Source organism: Phyllostomus hastatus, unplaced genomic scaffold, assembly GCF_019186645.2.
Source record: "Phyllostomus hastatus isolate PE091 unplaced genomic scaffold, TTU_PhHast_1.1 phas_scaffold_585, whole genome shotgun sequence".
Lineage (NCBI taxonomy): Eukaryota > Metazoa > Chordata > Mammalia > Chiroptera > Phyllostomidae > Phyllostomus > Phyllostomus hastatus.
The window spans coordinates 20,460,542-20,480,691 of NW_025334037.1; the positions used below are offsets into that span (position 1 = coordinate 20,460,542).

Genomic DNA, 20,150 nt, shown 5'->3' on the forward strand with positions numbered 1-20,150 from the left:
AGTGGTAAGTAAAAGCAGCATTTAACTGTCCTTCACAATGACAATGAATGGAATAAATGCCTCTGTTCTAGAAGAAAAGGTAATAAATATGGGGATCATACTCTCTAAACAAGCACAGTCAAGTTCTCTCTGGCTGTGTCCTCTTGTGGTGGAGTGGCTGGCATTGGCCAAACTGTCTCCATACTAAAGTGTAAGTTTGCCGCAGCTCTGCTCTGTGACTCTTTGCTGCCATAAAACAGAATGGCCACCTGGATTTTTACTGACCAACACATTTCCTGTAAATAAGATTTTAATAACATTTTAAACAAACACGTGATGTAGACTTGAATCCAAAGAAAGAGAAAGACTGTCTTTTCAAATGAAGTGTCAGTTTTCATCAACAATTTAAATAAATTGCTGACATTGGTGAAAAGAATTGCAATGTATCACATCTATGTTTTTTATTTATTTAAAAACAAATATTTGCCTTCTCCCCCCCAAACCTCAAGAAGAATGAGAGAGAACAATTCAACCAGTCCAAGCCATCCTCTTCAGTCTGGGGGTGCTCTGGAGTGTAAAAAGAGAGCTTGCTGCCACTCCCTTGTTGGGTTTTCTTTCACTCATTCATACACACACACACACACACACACACACACACACACACACACATGTATCTTCCTTTACCTGAGAATCTCATTATGCCATATGATCCTACTTTTGAAGACCATGCATTTTATTTCCTCAACATGACTGTTAAATGCTTGCCACTTCCTCCCATAGCAATGATTGTTTCCAATCCTAGAGAAGGACTTGCTGTGTTGGGCTTACTGAAAGACTATATATGTATACACTCTCCTTTATGAATGATTGAAGGAATTTTTATAAACTGATAGTCATTAGAGCTTTTCACCAACTACTTCTAGTTTTCTTTCTGGGCACCTAGTAAGGCTGAACTTCCCTGCCCTCTTGAAGTTAGGTAGAGCCATGTGACTTGCTTTGGCCATTGAATTATAAGCTGAAGTGAGGTATGTAACATCTGAGAGTCAGCGTAAGATTTTCCATGTTCCTATAGATGAAGTCCCTCTCAGACCCTCTCAGACTCTTTCAGCACAGATGACACTGGAAAAGAGTCCCTCTGTCAGCTTGTGATGGACATGCCACATAAGCAAACATAAGCCTTGGTTGTTTTAAATTGCTGAGATTTGAGGGTCATTCCATCCATCATGGCTGATCCCCGGGGATCCTTTTGATTATACACCGTATTTGTCCAACTCACTAATTTTAGATCATAAGATCTGACTCCAACATATATCTAGACTTCCTAGAAAGTATTTATTTGGGAAAAGCAGTTTTCAATCCCCAATTTCTCCAAAAGGAACACTGGGGCCCTTACTAGGGAAGCCAGACTAGCTGAAAATGGGAACTGAGGGCAAGGCAGACAGCAACCAAGAGAAATTGAAATCCACATTTATTGATGAGATATATATATACACACATAAAAGTTAAAACACTTAGTGAAATCTTGGATTCACAGATTATTTCCAGTATAGAAAGAATATCCAGTTATTTTATACATGAAATGTTACAGTAATCAGTCCACATTGTAAGAAAGCTTAGGAAGCTAAAGGTGAAGACAAAAGACCCCAACTACCCAAAATGTGCTTTGCCAACCAGGCATTTCTTAGTACCGTACATAAGAAACACCCACAGATTTAGTTGACGTTTTTACCTTTGTTCCTTCATTAGTCTTTATATACTACATGCTATATAGATGCTCTACGCTACGTGACTTCAGACCAATGAGGATTGTGAATATGAGGGAAACAATCATTCTTGTCTTTCATTCTGGACACACAAGAATCTTCAGAGAGAATCCTGCCCAAAGGCTAGCTTTCCTTTAATAAGGGTTCTACCCTGAATTGGATAGAAGTTGAAGAAGCTACATTTTCAAGGAAAAGTGTGGCTGTTCGCCATGTATAGACCCCCTCACTTCACTCACTGGAGAAGCCACTAAAAATTAACCCGCTTTGTGCCCTTAGGGGATCTCTTAGGCTTCGCTCGTCTTGTGGAAAGAGAGGAGGCCCAAATGCACATGGCCATCCTTCTCTGTCCTTGCAGAGGAGGAGGGGGTTACAGGAACTTTAGACCCCACAGCATCCCATTCAGTGATAATTAGACAGAATGCGTGTTTTAGGCAGCAAGTGTATCATTGCATTAGTTAGTATCACCTTCGGTCACTCAAAACATGCACGCAGAGCCTACTAGGTAGAATTCATACTCCCTTTACTTATGTGGGATCTGTGCTTTATCAGTTGCCTTTCTGCAACCCCAAAGCTGTACAATGACCATGCCTGTGCTTCTAGTGCCCTAGCTTTCACCGATACCTGTGCAGTTTATTGCCAGAACTGTGCTTTCGTGGGGTTTGGCCTGCATGGCAGCTAGTCAGGAAATATCTTTTCAGTACCATGACTCAAGAAACCAAGGGAAACAAGGCTCTTCTGAACCTTTAAGTCGTGAGCATCATGATCAGTATTTGGCAATCAGAGAGGCAGACCTTTACCTGAGGACATGGTGCTAACACGCACAGAAGCAGACTGACCTTCTGTGTCTCTAAGCCCCATCCACCAAGCAGAGGAGGGCTGTAGAGAAATGTCCTCACGCTAAACCTGGCTCAGCTTAGGCAATCAAAAGTTCCACAGCTGCATTCACCATGGTGAATCATACAGGTGGCAGACGACTTTTCACTGAGGATCATGGCCCATGGCTAACTCTCCCTTGCTCTGAATTGCGTGTCTACAAAGATGCTCAATGCACACAAACTTCGATCATTGGTACAAAGGATTCATGGATAAGTTCTTCACTGATAGGCATCCCCAAATCACATAAAGAAAAAGGAGAGCTGACTCACTACTAGGTATCTAAAAAGGAAAACAAGGGTTTTCAAAACACCAGTGAACAAGTCTACTACATTTAGATGAACAGTCAAGAATAACATTGAAATTATATCTATGCACCATTTCACTGAAATTACACATAGATACCTACAGTATTGCTACACAAGTGCATAGGCACTGTTCTTCATGCGTGAACCAAGTGTTACTGTGTACACACAAGAACTTCATGCTTTGACAGCTATCTGTACTTGGAAATCACAGGTACAATCGTTGCCAGTTGAGGGAACTTCTAATCTGTTTGCTTAATGAAGAGCAAGCTCAAATATATCCCAGTACACTTACTATGTAACTGACTACATCTTAGAACATGGCAAGAATGCTAGCCCTATGAGCATATTGGAAAAGGTGTGTTTGGTGGAAGGAACTGGGCTGTCTCCAGTGGAAGGGGAGGCATGTGGCTACATGGGCTCCAGGGCCAGTGCTGACTCTGCAGAGCGGTGGGGTTTAGTTTTAGCACACCAGGGCTCTCTATACCAACCAGAAGGGCTTTTAAAAAACATCTAAATGGATACTTGGTCTGGAGGTAGGAAGGTGGAAGGAAGACCCCCTTTGAAGTGACTACTGATTTGCCTTGGGAAATGACATAGACTGTTATTCACCTGAGGACAGAATCTATCTGGGCTGCTTCTAAACAATTTCAGTATGACTTTAACTCCCACCTATAGCCCTAGGATTGCTTCATTGTTTTTTCCTGAAAATATGTGTCCAATTCACATAACAATGTGACATTTATTACCAATTTCCTCGGCAAGAATGAACTGCAATACATCTGTCCTGATTTGCTTCCTAGCACTAACCTCGATCTCAGCTGTTCGAATTTTCCCAAGCCAATTTTTACATAGATTACTAAGAAGGAGACTCTGGGATACAGATGATCCTGCTATTATCACCTTCTTTTCCAGCATCTTGGAGAAAAGTATACTTCGAATGCTTAACTGGAAAAACAAGGCCTGGTGTCAAAAATAAGAAGTCAGCACCATCCCTCGAGTTACAGAGACTAGCTGGTAAGATGCATATACTAATCAGCGAAGGGATTTAAGGGTTCCTTGTTCTTTAGGGTCGTTTTGTTCATCGCACTGCAAAGGGCAGGATCCCTGCCTCTTTGCAATGTGGCTCAGGAAACAACTGATAGCTCTAAGTTGCTGCCGAAACTTCTTGTGCTGTAATTGGTTATAATTCTACGTAGGTGGTTATATAGAAAATACCATAAGAAAATATCTGTCTGCAAAATTACAGATACTAAATAGAGGAATTCAGTCTACACTGAGTTCTTTATGATTTATGAAGAATAGATACAAACCTGTAACATTATTAAAGGCTAACTCAATATTAAACATATAATATCCAGGACTATAAATACATTTTCTCATGCTCTTTATAAATAATAGCAAAGAAGCCCAGGGATCTGTTTTAAAAAAGAATATAAGATTGGGCTGGAGGAATTTGTGAGTCTGGGGTACAATACTGACCGAGGGCAATATATTGGCTCTAGTAGCATAGATTCTTATCAGGAAGCCAAAATAGATCTGCTGGCGGCAAGATCCAATTAGATTCACAGTTTGCCAGCTCTCTCCTCAAGCTGTAGAAAACAAATAGAAAAACAATATACAAAAATCCTCACAAAAGTAGTTTTTTATATACAAATCTCTATAGTGACCAGATCATCTGATCTGTGCTGTGCAATGTGGAGACACGAGGCTGAGGTTCACCGGGGGAAGGAGGAAGGGAGTGCATGAAGCGGGATGTGTGGGAAGGTCTGGATGCCTAAGGATGAGCTCCTGGCGGGGAACATACTCTCCTGGAATACTAAGCAACCGGAGTGCCAGCTTTCTGATCTTCCATCTCGGGGAATTCACTCCACGGGCAGAAACCTCAGAGACACGCTCGACTGACTTCCTTGGCTCATGCGTGCGTCTCTCTTCTACCCAAGGCAGCAGGCTGGTTTTGAGCCAGGCGAGGTGGTTGCTGCAAGAAGAAATGGAGCCCCAGGAGGAGCGAGGCTCTCATTGCATCATCCCCATCTCTGTGGGGGACAACAGCAAGGGCATCAGTGACCTGTTACGTTCCAACGCTCACCCAGGAACTGGGGTGTCTCCAGCAGAAGTGGAGACTTATTGCTACCCACGCCCTCGGTCCAGTGCTGATGCTGCAAGGCAGTGGGTTCTGTTCCAGTAGCAGGTTTTATTCTCAGCACAGGAGGGCCTTATATAACCATCAGAAGGGCTTTAAAATAGCAAAATGGACACTTGGTCTGGAGGTAGGAAGATGAAGCAAGGCTGGACATAGCAACAAATGGATTAGTCATTATGCAGAATATTATGTAGAATGAATGAAATAAGAACCAGGGGGCTTCCCTTACTTTTCTACAAGTTCATCTATGGGTCTCTTAAGGAATGATCTTTTTCTTGCTGCTCTTGCATCAGGGCTTCTGCCCTAAAAACGTAATGATGGAAAAAGCTAACCCAGTCCTTTCAGTCCTAGTCTTATATCTGGTTACCCCAAATCTAAAGAGCTGAAGTCTTCTCTAGTGGTAAAGGTGCTCCCAACACAATACACATCAAACTGTTCCATATTTAGCAACAGTTTGGACACAGGGCAAGGATGCATGCAATGGCTCACTGCAGCAGAAACAGGAAGTACAACAGCTTGTTCAAGGCCATAGCTGGTAGCATGCGCCTCACAGACAGACCACACAACCTGTCAATCCTGGAAATTCCTCAGGCATTGCAGAGGGCAGCAACAGCCAGCCTGACTCTATTCTTGTCAGATAGAACTTTTCTACCTGTGATGTGAAGCAAACCAAGAGCAAAACTGAAAAATGAATTCAACCAAATACCCCTGTATGTCTCTCTGGAGAAATAACTTGCCTCAGGCCGTGCTGTGCATGGGCCATGCGTGTCTACGCACAGGAGGAGAGGGAAGGCATTTACAGACCGTTGCTGTTATTGTGTAAGTCTTGCACCAAATTTCATAAGACTGTTCAGTTCATTTGCCAAAGGCTCCCAGACTCCCATACTGGGTTGGCAATTGGGATTGTTTGGAGAAAACTGTGTGTTTTGGGTGTTCAGAGTGGGCTCTGTTGCTACAGCAGGAATGATGCAAGAGCTCGAGTGAGGCTGTAGATGCGTCCAGTCCCCTTATGGTGACTCTGGCAGTATTTTTCCCTGAGCTGAATTGCGACTTCGACTAGGACAGTGAGTTTAAGTAAAGAGCAGTTTTGTAAAAGTATGTCTGTTTGTGTTCCAAAACACCAAGTGGTGGATTAACGTGGCCATCTTCCAAGCTTGTAAAACATCAATAAAGAGAGAGGCTTGAATTTAATTTCTCCCAAAGGGAATGAGAAGAATCCAAATTGATTAGTCATTATTGTGGGCCCCTCTGACTTAAAATATAAAGTAATATTTTATAGTAATAAGCCTCTTAGGAAAAAAGAAATTAAAGCAGAGGTCATAATATCAAGGATTCTTAGGGCTGGAAGCTGGTTTTAATCATTTAATGCAACTCCCTCCCTTTATGTATGGGAAGGAATGAGGTTTGGGCATAAAGCAACTTGCATAAATTATACAGCTGACAACTGGCAGAGTCTAAGTCAAGTGTTTCCTCTACCCAACTGTGTTATTTCTCACTGTTTCTATGGCACTACCCAAATTAGCTGCGTTATGCTCTAAAATCAGATACTGTTCAATGAAGATCCCCTGTCATCTATTCAACAACCAACCCTTGCACTTGCTCAGGGTCATTTATGAAACTCTCTTCAGCAGCAGCAATGATACATGGAATAAGAAGAAAGGAGGCCAAAGAGTGAGACATTGGGCTTTCATTCTGGGAAAACCATAAGCAGCTTTGAACTTAACTCCACTCAAGGAGAGCGGTCTGCCTGTAACACAGCCTGCTCCCGATGGCACTCAGTAGCCTTCCCCCGGGTGTTAGCCAGAAATGACCACAGATACGGAGACCGCTAATCTCCTCTGACAACTGGAATTACAAAACTCTCACTTCAGAGAGACTTCAGGCTCTTAGTTTAAACTTAATCTTCTCGGGCTCCCAGGTCCTACTCCTCTTATTCAAAGAGCAAGTATTACAAGAACTGAAAATTTCCATGTGATCCTTTGTCTCCTCTTGGGATGAGGTCATCTGGAGAACAAGCGAAGTAAAAGCAGCGACCCAAACAAGTGATGGACCCATGAGTCTGACAGCAGTGGCAGGGAAGAGCTGCCCCACTGGGTGTAACTGCTGAGCACTTTCAGTGATCAGACCAGGCAGGAGCTGCTGAGACTTGTTGAGCAAGTCAGAACCACAAGGATTCTCTCCGAGCTTGTGCGTACCTATCTGAACTTGCTGCTATACTCCTGGGAAAAGACAGCACAGACAGAAGCTCTGACTCGGACAAGAGTGAAATACTGTACCCTAACTTTTGCTGTGGAGAAGAGAGGGAAGTGTGGTATTGCAAAACCATGGCAGGGTTGGGTTTCCTTTTGGGGACCCAGTAGGTGAATTACCCAACTCCGGAAGGGCCTCTGGACTTTCAACACACATGAAAATGACATACTTCTCAATCTACGAGTAGAAATGACCTGAGACCCTCAAATCGCTCGGTTGTGGGATTGCTGGCGTTACCTACCAGGAGAACATAGCCCAAAACTGAATTTCCCCTAAGCCTTTCTCAGCTTCCAGCCTAAATTCAGGTACAGGCATCTTAGTATCCTTGCTTTTAGGTTTGCAGAAACATCCGGGCTAGCTAGCAGTTGGAGAACAGAAGTAAATATGTGTCTTTTAAGGATATGGTTAACTTCCACAGGAAACGAGACTATGGGCAGTGTTTCTGCACCCAATGGTAAGTAAGGAGTTGAACCTCATAGCTACCTGGTTTGGATGTCATCACCTGAAGTCCCACATTGAGGTTCTCTGTGACCTATGATTGCCTTGATTCTCTGGTGCACTTTGCATGGGAAGCACATCCTCAAAGACCTCAGATAAAGCCTCACCTTGAGAGATACATCATTAGATTTGCTACATAGAATTGTTAGTAGGTAATCTAATGATAATTCCCCTTGGGTTTCCCCATGGGCAAAAATGAGATAGGGAAGGATAAAAGTCTGCTTAGCTGGTTTTCTCCTGAAACAGTTCTGATGCCTAAAAAGAGTAAATGAGTTTATAATAAAATGGTTTTGCCAAAGCCAATTTACAAACCTTACAGAATGCAGTGTATGTATCTGGCCTGCCATATCTGTAAATAAATGTAACATGTATGCATCATCACATATTAATGGATGATTATAAGCATTTATATCTGTGTTGGAGCTATTAACATCAATCTAGGTATATCACTGGCAGGTCACACATGTCCTATTTAGAAAAAGTCATCAGAGGTATACCCTGGGTCTATGTGTTCTGTTTATGGCACATATACGGGGCAAGGAAAACCCCAATGAACATGGCGGGAGAAAAATGAATGAGGCCAAAAAAAAATCAAAGGACACAGTCATATGTCAGTTCTACATGTATCCTGGATTGTCAGGCTTGCCTTGAATTTGAGAAAGTGTTCGTTTTTAATGTGATTAGTTGAATCCAGATTAAATGTGATCTCATAAGTATATATTCTCATGGAACATATTGCATGTGGTCTCAAACCAGAAACATCCACCTAGTTAAGCTGTGCACATTGTTTCTTCTGAACACATTGTCCCCTTATATATCTATGAGCTAACTGGGTGACTAGGAAAGAGCTGAAAACAAAACAAACAGAGAAACATTTAAGCAGCGTCTTGGGAAGACAGCCTTAGACCACCCCTTCAAGCGTGTACACGTGTGGGAAGCTGGCCTTAAACAGCAAAGCCCGCAAGCTCCTAGCTGCCTTGCCCAGCTCTTTCTCCTCTCACAGAAAAGCTCTTGCAAATGCCACTTCCAGACAATCCTTAACAGTTTCACAGCTGAATCCAGAAACCGTCCCCTTGACCCACAGCATCTGCTGCAAAGGATACATTTCCCACAACTACAATTCAGCACATCCTTGGCCACCCGATGTTAAACTGTTCATCGAATGAAAATAAAGATCAATGCCATCTTTCAAAGGCAAAAATCTGCTTAATACTGCCCCGTAATAATCCTTACCCAACATAACCAGGGTTTGAGAGACAAAAACAACAACAACCACAAAACCTGAAGTCTCATGTCTTTTGTATGATCCAAAGGTGTCTGATGTGGAAGGGAAAAGTCACAAGGAGTAGATAATAAAGGGTGCGTGATATCCATGAATAGCCTGTCTTTAGGGAATTTAGGCTCTGTCCCTGTTCCTGGATATCTCAGCATCTCTGCTGGCCTCAGGTGACCGCCCGACTCCCATGTTTGGACCTGGGTTCCACACACGCCTCAGGGTCAAATGTGACTCATTTCTCCCTGATCCATGCTCACGTCTTCAGCACACTCCCAGGGCCAGACACCTTACAAAAAGACTATGGGTTATCCAACAGAACATGATAGTAGAAACATTGAAACATTTTAACTTACACACTCATTCAGGACACGTTGGGTGTCTACAGCATGCAAGGCACGGTGCTACTCCAATTACATCATTTGTTCCCCAGCCTTGCCCAGCCTTGCTAGCGTTCCATCTGTGAAGCTGTGTGGAGCCTTCCTCTGTCCCCACTTCACGGTTCCAGGCTGCCTGGACTTTGCCAAAGGAATGTCCCTCTTTAGAATTTTGCGCATGTGCTTGTTTTCCGTTCCTTTCTGCAGAGGAAACGGGGGAGGAAGACTGGCTCTGCTCCCAACTGTGTCCTGTTACTGGTTTTATGTGCTTTGATATGATATAACAAACAGCCTTCTGCAGTACATATTAGATAAACGACAGTCTTCCGATTTATCCAGAGACAATATTAAAAGAGGCGTAGTCAACACAACCGTCCCCCATGCGTAAGGAGAGTAAAATGGTTAGGCCTTCCGGTTAACTGAGAATCTGGAGGAAATACCTTGAGGATCAAAAACGTCTTTTTGTTAGAAACCCTAGCCAGAATTTTATGGGGGAGACAAAGTGGAGCAGAGATCAAAATAATCTCTCTTGATTTCACTATAGTGGAGGAACGCACACCAAAGATAAATGAATTTGAATATTTGAATCTGGTCAAAATGTATGCCGACTGTGTGCTCCCATACACAATATATACAGTGGTTCTATGCAAATTACATTCTAATCCATTATTACATTTAGAGCAAATTATGTAACACACTCTGAAATTTCAATGACAAATGTCCACAGACTAGGGAGGACAGAGCAGAGGCCCCGTGGGTTCCATACCAGCTATCTTTAAGACTGTGGCTCCCACGACCACCCTCTGAAACATTTACCTCAAAGGGCACACGGAAGGTAAATGGTCACAGTTCCCTAAGACAGGTACTTGCTTTTATCAACACATGGGCAAACTCGACAAGACACTGAAGGAGAACTACTTCTAGAGGCTTCTGGCAGAATCTCGTGTGTGTGACAAGGTGAAGAAGCATGGAGAACACTCAAATAACACACTGGGTGTCCGCTCATCATCCCAAGCCCCTGGAGTGGCGTGCTCTAGTCGTGTCCCCTGGGAGAAGAGCGGCCACGGCTCTGCATCGGGAGAGAAGAGGGAAGCTGGCAAGAATGCATCTTCAGTTCAAACCGGTTCCTCCAGCAGCCTCCATTCCGACGATAATACAAGTGAGAAAATTAGATGGTTACGAAGCATTATTTGGCAAAGACACAGCACCATGCCTATCACTGACTCACAACAGATCCTCTAAGCCTCAGCTAACAGATTAAGTAAACATAGAAACATATGTATTTTTTTTCCTTTTGAAAGAATGCTTGTTTATATCCTCTTTTACCATACAATATGCCGGGATTTTATTCAAGAACTTGCTGAGAGTCATATTCTTATTTTTCACGTTTCCAAGGTTCTTCCTCAACACTGCCGTCTGCCGACTTTCCGTTGGCTGCCAGAGTTACCTGAAAATAATTATCATCAACATCCAGCTTACGGGCCGCGAACCGGAAAAGCACCCCATGGGTCATGTGGAGGAGCACAAGATCCAGGTTAGACTACACGACTCCAATATTAGTTTTAAATGTGGTTCCTCACAAGAGGGTTTTGAGCTGGTCTTGGTTCTCAACACTGATTTGCGAACATTAAAAAAATAATACTTATTTGCCTTGGGAGTTGATATTGAAGGATTGGAGACACTTGGGAATTTCGGAGGATAGCTTTTGATATGCTTTTAGGGCTGTGGGGGTGTCGAACTACCCATAGACCCACCACACAATAACGCAGTCTTTAAACGACAGTGCCCGTGTGCTACTCCATACAACCACAGAGAAAAAACATCCACAACTAAGCAGCTAGTTGTACTCATGCATATGAAAGGTTCAGTTGCCAGGAGGCCAGGTGAATTTCATACATGTCCAATTTTAAAATCAGATAGTGTGATGGTCTGGATACCAAATAAGCTCTGCAAGCTTTAAAAATTAAAAATAAAAAGGGGGGGGGAGTGAATCCCAAGATCAGGGACACGGACATGTAAATTACTTCAGTGCAGACATTTAGCAATCAGATATAATCACCAGACTGTACACTGTTTTCCTGGCTTTAAGCAAACTGAACCTTACACAGAATGGGAGGTTTTCCCCTCTCCTTCTACGTTGTTCCTAGCTTACCTTCCATCTGTCTGTCCTCAACGTCATGTGCAAACTTAAACCCACGACTGATATTCCACATAATGGAGAGACTGGATTTATGGAAGCATTAGAATATGGAGACATGACAAACGCAGCAACGTTTGAAAGAAATCTGACCTTCTTACCCAAGTGGAAGTGAAACGCATGCGTCATGAACACACACAACATGCTGGGAACAGAAAATCAAGCACCCCTCATGAACCAAGCAAATGAAAATAAAAACTAGTCATTCCTCCAGTCCCCATTGGCCCCCAAGTGTTTTTTTAGAAAAATCATGCAACAAGCAACGACCACCTTACATGCAGTTACTATGATTAAAATTAAAAAAGTTATTGCATAACTTTCAAACTACTATCACAAGGCAAGAATTTGAAAACAGAGAGACCAACATGACATAACAATGCTCATCATGGTTAAAGTTCTGACCAGAGCTGCAGCAAATTTGTTTCCCCTTCAGTGAACTGTCAGGAGAGACGTCCAGAAAGGAACAAACTGTCTGCGTGGAGAAAGCTGCCCGTTCACTCTGACCTTGAATGTGCCTCTCTGGCTTTCAGTGATGGACCAGATCCGTAGCTGTGCAAAACTATAAATCACAGTGTGGTGCCTTTGCAAAACCAGACAGCACTTGGGGGACAGGGCTGTTCTTTTTCTTTTTCTTGTTTTTTTTTTTTTAAATGGTGGGCCCTGTTTTTCCAAAGTAGCTGGGAGAGCAGCTTATTTGGCATTTCTTTTCTGGCTGGGCTAAAGCAATCTGGGATTCCTCTCCCTGATCCATTCCACCCCTCCTGCTCCAACCACCTGGGTAAGAGGAAAGCAAAAATGGGGAGGGAACTGCCAGTAAGCATTGATGTCACCCCTCTCAGTTTTTGAAACAGTGAAACTAAGAATGGGCCAGAAGGAAATTCAAAGGCATAAATTAATGTGATTCAGCTATTCTAGGAAAGTGTGCAAATTCATCTCCATAGATCTGGCTGCCTCTTCACCTTAGTGTCAACTCAGTTAGTTGCTCTAGGGCAAGAAGAGTCCATTTGCCTCACCTAGCAAAGGCTGGGGACCAACTAAACTTCCCTGAGCTGAAGCCAGTCACTTCGCTAACAGAATGCCAACAGCCAAGATAGTTGTGAAAGCAATAAGGCCATATCATCCTTTCCATGACCTGCTCAATTTCACCACTTGACATCTAACTGCTAATTCATCAATAAGTTTGCAGGTGGTTGGTTGGGTAGTCACTTACAGAGAGAGACTAAGCCACTATCTGTATCGAACTGTCCAGCAAAAAAGTTACCTGAATTAAAGAATAGGGTCAAGATGCTAAAAAGATACATCCAACAAATACTTTTGGAGTGCCAACTGCATGCTACATTCTGCTTCAGGTGCTAGGACACAGCAGTGACAAATGGTGACACAGTCCCTCTCTTCACAGCTTATTCCCCACTGATATAGACAGTTGGCAAACATCTCCTTTTAGAACTTAAATTGTTTTGCTTAAAAAATAGCCCTGGCTGGCATAGCTCAGTGGATTGAGCGCGGGCTGGGAACCAAAGTGTCCCAGGTTCGATTCCCAGCCAGGGTACATTCCTGGGTTGCAGGCCATAACCCCCAGCAACCACACATTGATGTGTGTGTGTGTCTCTCTCTCTCCCTCTCTCTCCCTCCCTCCCTCCCTCCCTTCCCTCTCTAAAAATAAATAAATAAAATCTTAAAAAAAAAGAAGTAAAACTGTGTTTATAAAAAAAAATAAAGTAATTTTCTTCTGATGTACTTGATGTCCTTAGAGGAAAAAAAATCCAGGAAGTCTGAAATCTAAGACATCTTTGTGCCTATACACCTTCTTCAAAACATGTCTTACACAACATTGTTAAGCCTTTGGAGATACTCCAGAAGAATCACAACACAGACAATTAAGCACTAGGATTGTTTTTCTATACACCTTGCACAATTAGAAAACGTATGTGATTTCATTTTGTTTCATACTGCTATGTTTCCTTGAATGGCAGTAATTTTGGATCAAGCCTTATTGCCAACACAAAATCCTACTTTCATCTGCCTGTTCTCCCATGCCTAATTCAGGGCTTTGCAGATAATGGCCACTTGATAAACACTTGGTGAATGATCCAAATGTAGGTGGTCATAGGAATGAGATTGGAGTGCTCAACCAAAGCTCACAAGGCACACAATAAATGCTCAGTAAATATAGCTGAGGATAAAGTCATTCCTTGGAAATGTTGACACTTGTTGACCCAAACTAACATTTTAATGGGATAACCCAGCAGCATATTTATTTAAATGTGAGAAATACTAACTTTCTAGAAGAATGGAGTATACTCTTTAAGTATATCTGGATTTCTAATAATTTAAATCATTTTCACTGAGTCAATTAATTTGTGCAGTTGCCTCTTGATGGGTGGGAGTCTCTCCCTGGTGGGGTCCCTCCCTAACTTATATCAGGGCTCTGGTTCACCTATATGTGTACCTGACATAAAAGGATGAGCGAAAGGCTGTGGTTGGTCCCCTAGCCTTCTGGGCCAAGGTAACAGTCCAGTAGAGAGAACTGTTTCTGTGTTATCCTCAGTTGCCTGGCAGAAGCCGTTGTGTATCTTTGAAATCATCCAGAAGTAACACAGAAAGAAATCAACTATTAAATGAGACCTTGTCACTGTGACTGGTGTGGGTCAGTGGACTGAGCGCCATCCTATGAACTGAAAAGTCACCAGTTGGATTCCCAGTCCGGGCACGTGCCTGGGTTGAGGGCCAGACCCCAGTTTGGGGGCATGCGAGAGGCAACAAATCGATGTATCTCTAGCACGTCAGTGTTTCCCTCCCTCTGTTTCTGTTGCCCTTCCCTTCTCTCCAAAAAATAAACAAAACCTAAAATGAGATCTTGTCAACAGGAGTCAAAAAGGTATCAAAAATCCGTGCTGGGTTCCAACTGTCCTCAGATGCTGCCTGGAACCATTTTGGCATCCCAACCCCCAGGGTTGACTCTGCTCACCTGCCAGGGTTTCTACAAGTTTGCTTCACTCTGGTCATGACACTCTGTCTTTGACAATGTCAAGTTAGTTACAGTGAAGGCTGGAAAGAGCCTATCCAGCTTGGAAACTTAGCACCCAACAGCTTGGGAGGGTCCAAAACATCCGTGCCACAGGAAAGATGGGGCCTCCAGGCAGTGAGAAGTGTTGTGGTTTTTAAAAGACATCTGTGGATGATCGTACTGACAGATAGTTATCCTTTCCTTGAAATCTTCCCTAGACTTGGAGCAAAGTGACTACCAGGTCAAAGCTCACATTTTCAGGTAAAAAAGGAAGACAAGGATAGCTGTACAGCTATGTGAGCACATTTTTGACCGATACGTGATACACAGCAAGGAGGAATATTTGTGCTAAAAAAAATAAAACAATTCTGGGTATTTCTCTTGGTACTTCACTAGAGGAACAGAAAATCTGAAAGCCAGCAAAATCTTAGAGGCTGTAAATTCTTGGTCAAAATATTCAAGAAAACCAATCAGATTTGTGGAGTGGGTGGATGGGGGAATCAGAATGACAGTTTTATATCATATGGATGAAAGAAGCAACTGATTGGCTCTTTCACTGTTAGACCTGTTGATTTCCAGCCCTGTTAGACACAGAGTTAGATGATCTTGGACCCACAGATGTGTGGGTTACACTATTCGTTAGAAAAACAAATGGGACAATAATACATGCAGGGCTTTGGTGATCATTTTAACAAATCGAGCATGCACTATTATATACAGGTCTCAATATCCATGAATGGGAAAGGTACCTTGCACTCATCTACTATGACAGAGTTGTGTGCGGCATAGACACATTGACTAGAGTTGCTTTCCCTATGGTTCTTCATGTCATCGTAAATGGACTGAGTCTTGGTCATTTCAATATCTTCATGCACTCGGTGCTGAGAGTCAATGGTATCCAGTTCGGACTTGGAGAGGTGATAGACAATCCCAGCCCCAAAAGAGTCACCCACCACATTGACTGAAGTTCTCATCCTGTCCCTGGGGACAAAGAATAGAAATGTTTAGTGAGGAAGCAGAATGCCATGGTGGTTAAAAGGTCAAGGCCTAGAACCAGAGACCTAGGGTTGTGTTCTCTACCTTTCCCACTGCCTGACCTCAGGCAGGTTGCTTAAACTTGATTTCCCTGTTTGTCAATTAGAGATAACATCATACTTCTCTCATAAGCCTGTGTGAAAATTAAATGAGAAAGTGTATGTAAATTGCCCAGAAAATTGCCTGAGGAAGGTAAGCACCCGATAAACAATAGCAAAGAAGAAGGAGGAGGAGGAAAGGAGTGATTAGGGGGAAATAATGTGTCCAAGTTTCAGCATCAGTATCCCGACTCCAGACACTCCTAGCTGTGCCTGTCAATTCTTGGTTTAAACTGTTTGTAAAAGACTGTGTTTCAAAGATAACCTCCACTTACATTATTTATGAATTCTATAGGATAGACTAATCACCTGTGAATTCTAATAATAGAAAATTCATCTTTTTGAAAGAATCAAAACTAGCCCTGGCTGGTGTAGCTCAGTGGATTGAGCATGGGCTGTAAACCAAAGGGTGACTGGTTCGATTCCCAGTCAGGGCACATGGCTGGTTGTGGGCCAGGTCCCCAGTGGGGACCACATGAGAGGCAATCACACACTGATGTTTCTCGATGTTTCTCTCCCTCTCTTTCTCCCTCCCTTCCCCTCTCTCTAAAAATAAATTTTAAAAATCTTTAAAAAAAAAAACAACGAACATTTCCTCCCACCTGCACCCCGGTCACCTCACAACAACAACAAATACACAGACATAACTGTTGGGTAAGAAACCCAGCCACAGGTTTCCTCCTAACCAATATGTGTAGTGACCAGGCGTTCTGGAAAAACCAAAATATTTTGTCTTTCTCTCTTTATTAACCTAGAAAACCCCAAAACAAACAAACAAACTTCCAGAGTGCCTTTTGAACAAGAAACTGTTAAGAAAAATCCTTCCTCAAATGTTGTTTTTCAAGTTCTGATTTGAAAAAAATAGGATGGTTGATAACTCCCCCTCTGAAAAGGTCAGGAACCGGAAAACTAATTAAGTGTTTAAGAGTAAGCTGTGCTTCCTCATCCATAAATTCAAATCAGTGTGAAGAGTCCTTTTGACCATGTTGATGAGATACTGAAAGGCCCAAAGAGAAGAATGCTGAAAACCACACACACACACATTAGAGAGAAGAAGGAAGGAGAAAGAATTTTTGGTAAAGATTGTGCTGAGACATCTTAGTCTAGAACACATACACACACACACACACACATACTATATACATACATACATATATGAATTAGTTCAAGTAAAAGTAGAAGCATTAATATACATACCATATACTGTCCTACACACACACACACACAAAGGAACAAAGGCCTAAAATAAATTCCAGTTGTTATTACCAAATCTAGTTCTCATTAGAAAATAATAGTAATGAAGCAATACTAGGAGGAGTCTGGCTTGGCTTCCTTGCAAGGGGCTGGTGAGCCAGCTGTCCTGGTTTCAAGTGGGAAGATGTTGCCTGACTTCAACTCTCAGGGGCACTTCTCCATCTGAGGCTGCTCTTCTCCTCTTTTCCACTTTGGAGAATCTTCCTCAGGGTTGACATGAATGAAGACTGAGTCTTGAGGTCATTCACAAAGTCAGGCACTTGTAGATATTGCTAAGAAGCCCCAGTACAAGGGTATGGGAAGGAATGCCTGACAGTCGTTCAGAAAAAGCATGGAGTCTGGAGGCAGCCTGACTTGGATTCAAATGCCAGCTCCTTTCCTTACCCGTTGGACAACCTTGACCATGCCTAACATTTGTGAGCTTAGTTGCCTCAACTCTAAAATGGAAATAATAAAAATGTCTACGACATTAGGATTGTTGAGAAGATTAAATAAGATAAAGTGTTAGCAGTTCCAGACATTTAGCAAGAACTCACGAAACATTAATTATTACATGATGTGCACTTTTAACTTTACTGTAAATCTCAAGTCAATTAAAATATATTTCTGACAGCTCCTAAGAACGTGCCCAAATGTGCCTAGCTAAGCTACTATCTCCCCTTGAAAGCATTGACCCTGTTTAGAGGACCGTTCCTATGGCAGCATTCCCAATGAGCTAGCTGAGTTATTAGTCCACCATACAGGTGTGGTCTGCTTTGTTGCTTTTCAGCTATGCTTTCAACCCCTCTTGGCATGTGTTCTGAGTTATGCACCCAATACCTTTGACCAACTGTTACATTCTTAAGAGTACAAAGTCTTTGAGAGGAATGGCCTGAGTAGCCATTCGTCTCATGGACCAGAAGAATCTGCCTTATTAGCGGGAAGAGCAATCAAAGGTGGTAGTGTTAATGATGATAATGATAATATGTATAGGAATATGCTTTCTTGATATTACCGTATTTAATCTTCACCACAACTCCATAAGAAGTACTACCATCCACATTTAAGAGATGAAAACACTGAGGCCCAGAGGGATTAAGTGGTTCCCCAAAGTCACCCAGCCTAGTAAAGTCATAGAACCAAATTTGAACACAGGTGGTGTAACTCCAGAATTCATGACCTGCCATGTGACACAAAGCATCTGGGAGCCATTAGCTCTGATTTTTTAATCTAGCTCAGCCACTTACTAACAGTGGGATCTGGGTGACTTCTCAACCACAATTTTCCTCATGCAGCCAAAACACCTATTTTATTGGATTTGGAGGAGACAAAACCCATTTCTGTCCCAGAGTTGATACCCATTATAGGCTCCTTCCCCTTGGGGGATAACCATCACTCATACCCTATCATGTGGGCAAAAGCACAAAATACTATGCTCAAGGGTCAATTACTTCTTCATATTAATAAATCCGTTTCCACTCAAATGGGTAACACAAGTTTATAAACTCCTGTTTATAAACTCCTTGACTTTCTTTGATACTGAATTGCTACTCTCCAAAGCAACCACTTAACCTACTTTTGGAATAGGATTTCTGGGTGAGTTTTGCCCAAATTCACTCACTGCTCATATCTTTTCCATACTCTAAGATTTCCTTGAATTTGATAAGGAATTCTGGCCAGTGGAAATAGCACCGGGACAGAATTGAATGGAAGACAAGAGTTGGGTAGAATCAAAGCATACTGATGTTTGATTGACACCAAAATCAAGATGGAAAGGGCCCTGAACTTAGTGCTAAAACTCTATCCCAGATATCCTGGCTCTGTTACCTTGAGCAAATCACTTTTCACCTGAGCATGAAATATGGAATGTGGCTAATCCCAACCTCACAGGAAGTTGTGAGGGTCTAATGAAATGAGAGAAACATTCAGCATGTGTTAAGTACTCATTAAAGATGGCAGAGACACATAAGCATAAAAATGGCTAAGTGGAAATAAGAAGAGGACATAGATTTTAATAGTTGTTGAGTTCTTTGTTAGTCCATTCATTCATTCATTCATTCAACAAATGTATAATAAGCATCTGGGTGTGTGCAGGGCATTATGTATGCCAAGTGCCCAGGCAATAAAGAACAAGCAAGGACTTTTTCCATGCTCTCTTTTCCCCAGGAACCCACACTCTCTTTATTTGTCAGTATCCCCCACTACAATGAGATGAATGTTCTAATAGCAATGAAGTCTGGGTGCTACGGAATTTTGTAGGTAGGACATTTTATCTATCCTTGGGCCCCAGGAAAGGCTTGAGTAGAAGTATCTTGAGTTATATTCTAAGGATAAGTCTGAGACAATGCATTAGAGAGAAGAGAAAAATAACATATGAAATATCAAAGGGAGGCACACTCAGGAGCCCTCAGGATGGCTAATGAACACAGTGAGGGGCAGAAAGCAACAACTGATCAAACCATGTAAGGGCTTATCAGCCCAGTTCAGGAGTTAGGACTTTAAGTGTAATGAGGAGCCACTGAAGACAAAGATCACCCTTGTCCCATTATGAAGAATGGACCAAAGAAAGGTAAGACAGAAAGAGCAAAATCCACTTAGTGAAGAGGTGGTGGATATGGAGTGAGATGAATCTGAGAGAGATTTAGGAGATAGAATTGCAGTACTTGAGGACTGATTGGTTATAGAGAATAAAAGAGAAAAGAGTCAAGAATTCCCCTCGGGGTTCCGGTTTGGGCAGCCAGTGGACAGGGCTACCATATCGATGGGGCATAACCAGCTGGGGTGGGAAAGATTCTGTTGTCACCTTGTGAACACAGTAAGTGGGAGGGCCTTGACCCAGCCAAGGGGAGATGTCCCACAAGTGGTTGCAAATATGGACTAAATAAAGATCAGGAGGGGTATCTGAACTATAGGTAGTGGATCAGGAGTCAACACCTAGAGGGGCCCTGGGTGGATGTCACAGGAGTGTTCAGTTTAATCCTTGGACAGAATCCAGAGTGAGAAGAGCAGACACACACTTCAGGAATCAGAGTCAACAATGGTGAAAGGAAAGTAGAGGTGTTTGGGGGGAAGCATGTTCAACCATAAGGGTGTGGTGGGCAATGGCCCATTACTACCTA

The 20,150-nt window shown here is 42.6% G+C and overlaps 1 protein-coding gene across 2 annotated transcripts in view; it reads right to left on the reverse strand.

Annotated features, from left to right (window-relative positions):
* Window positions 1-1,433: 1,433 nt before the first annotated feature.
* Window positions 1,434-20,150, reverse strand: part of SLC1A2 (solute carrier family 1 member 2) — a 144,394-nt gene continuing 125,677 nt past the window's right edge. Inside the window, exons 10-11 of one of the 2 annotated variants that reach the window (XM_045825570.1) lie at window positions 15,415-15,646; window positions 1,434-10,908 (exon numbers count right to left, since the gene is read on the reverse strand). In XM_045825570.1, coding sequence (XP_045681526.1) covers window positions 10,837-10,908; window positions 15,415-15,646 — 304 coding nt within the window. In that variant the 3' untranslated portion in view covers window positions 1,434-10,836. The remainder of the gene's footprint in view (window positions 10,909-15,414; window positions 15,647-20,150) is intronic. The other variant, XM_045825571.1, reaches the window with a different exon arrangement.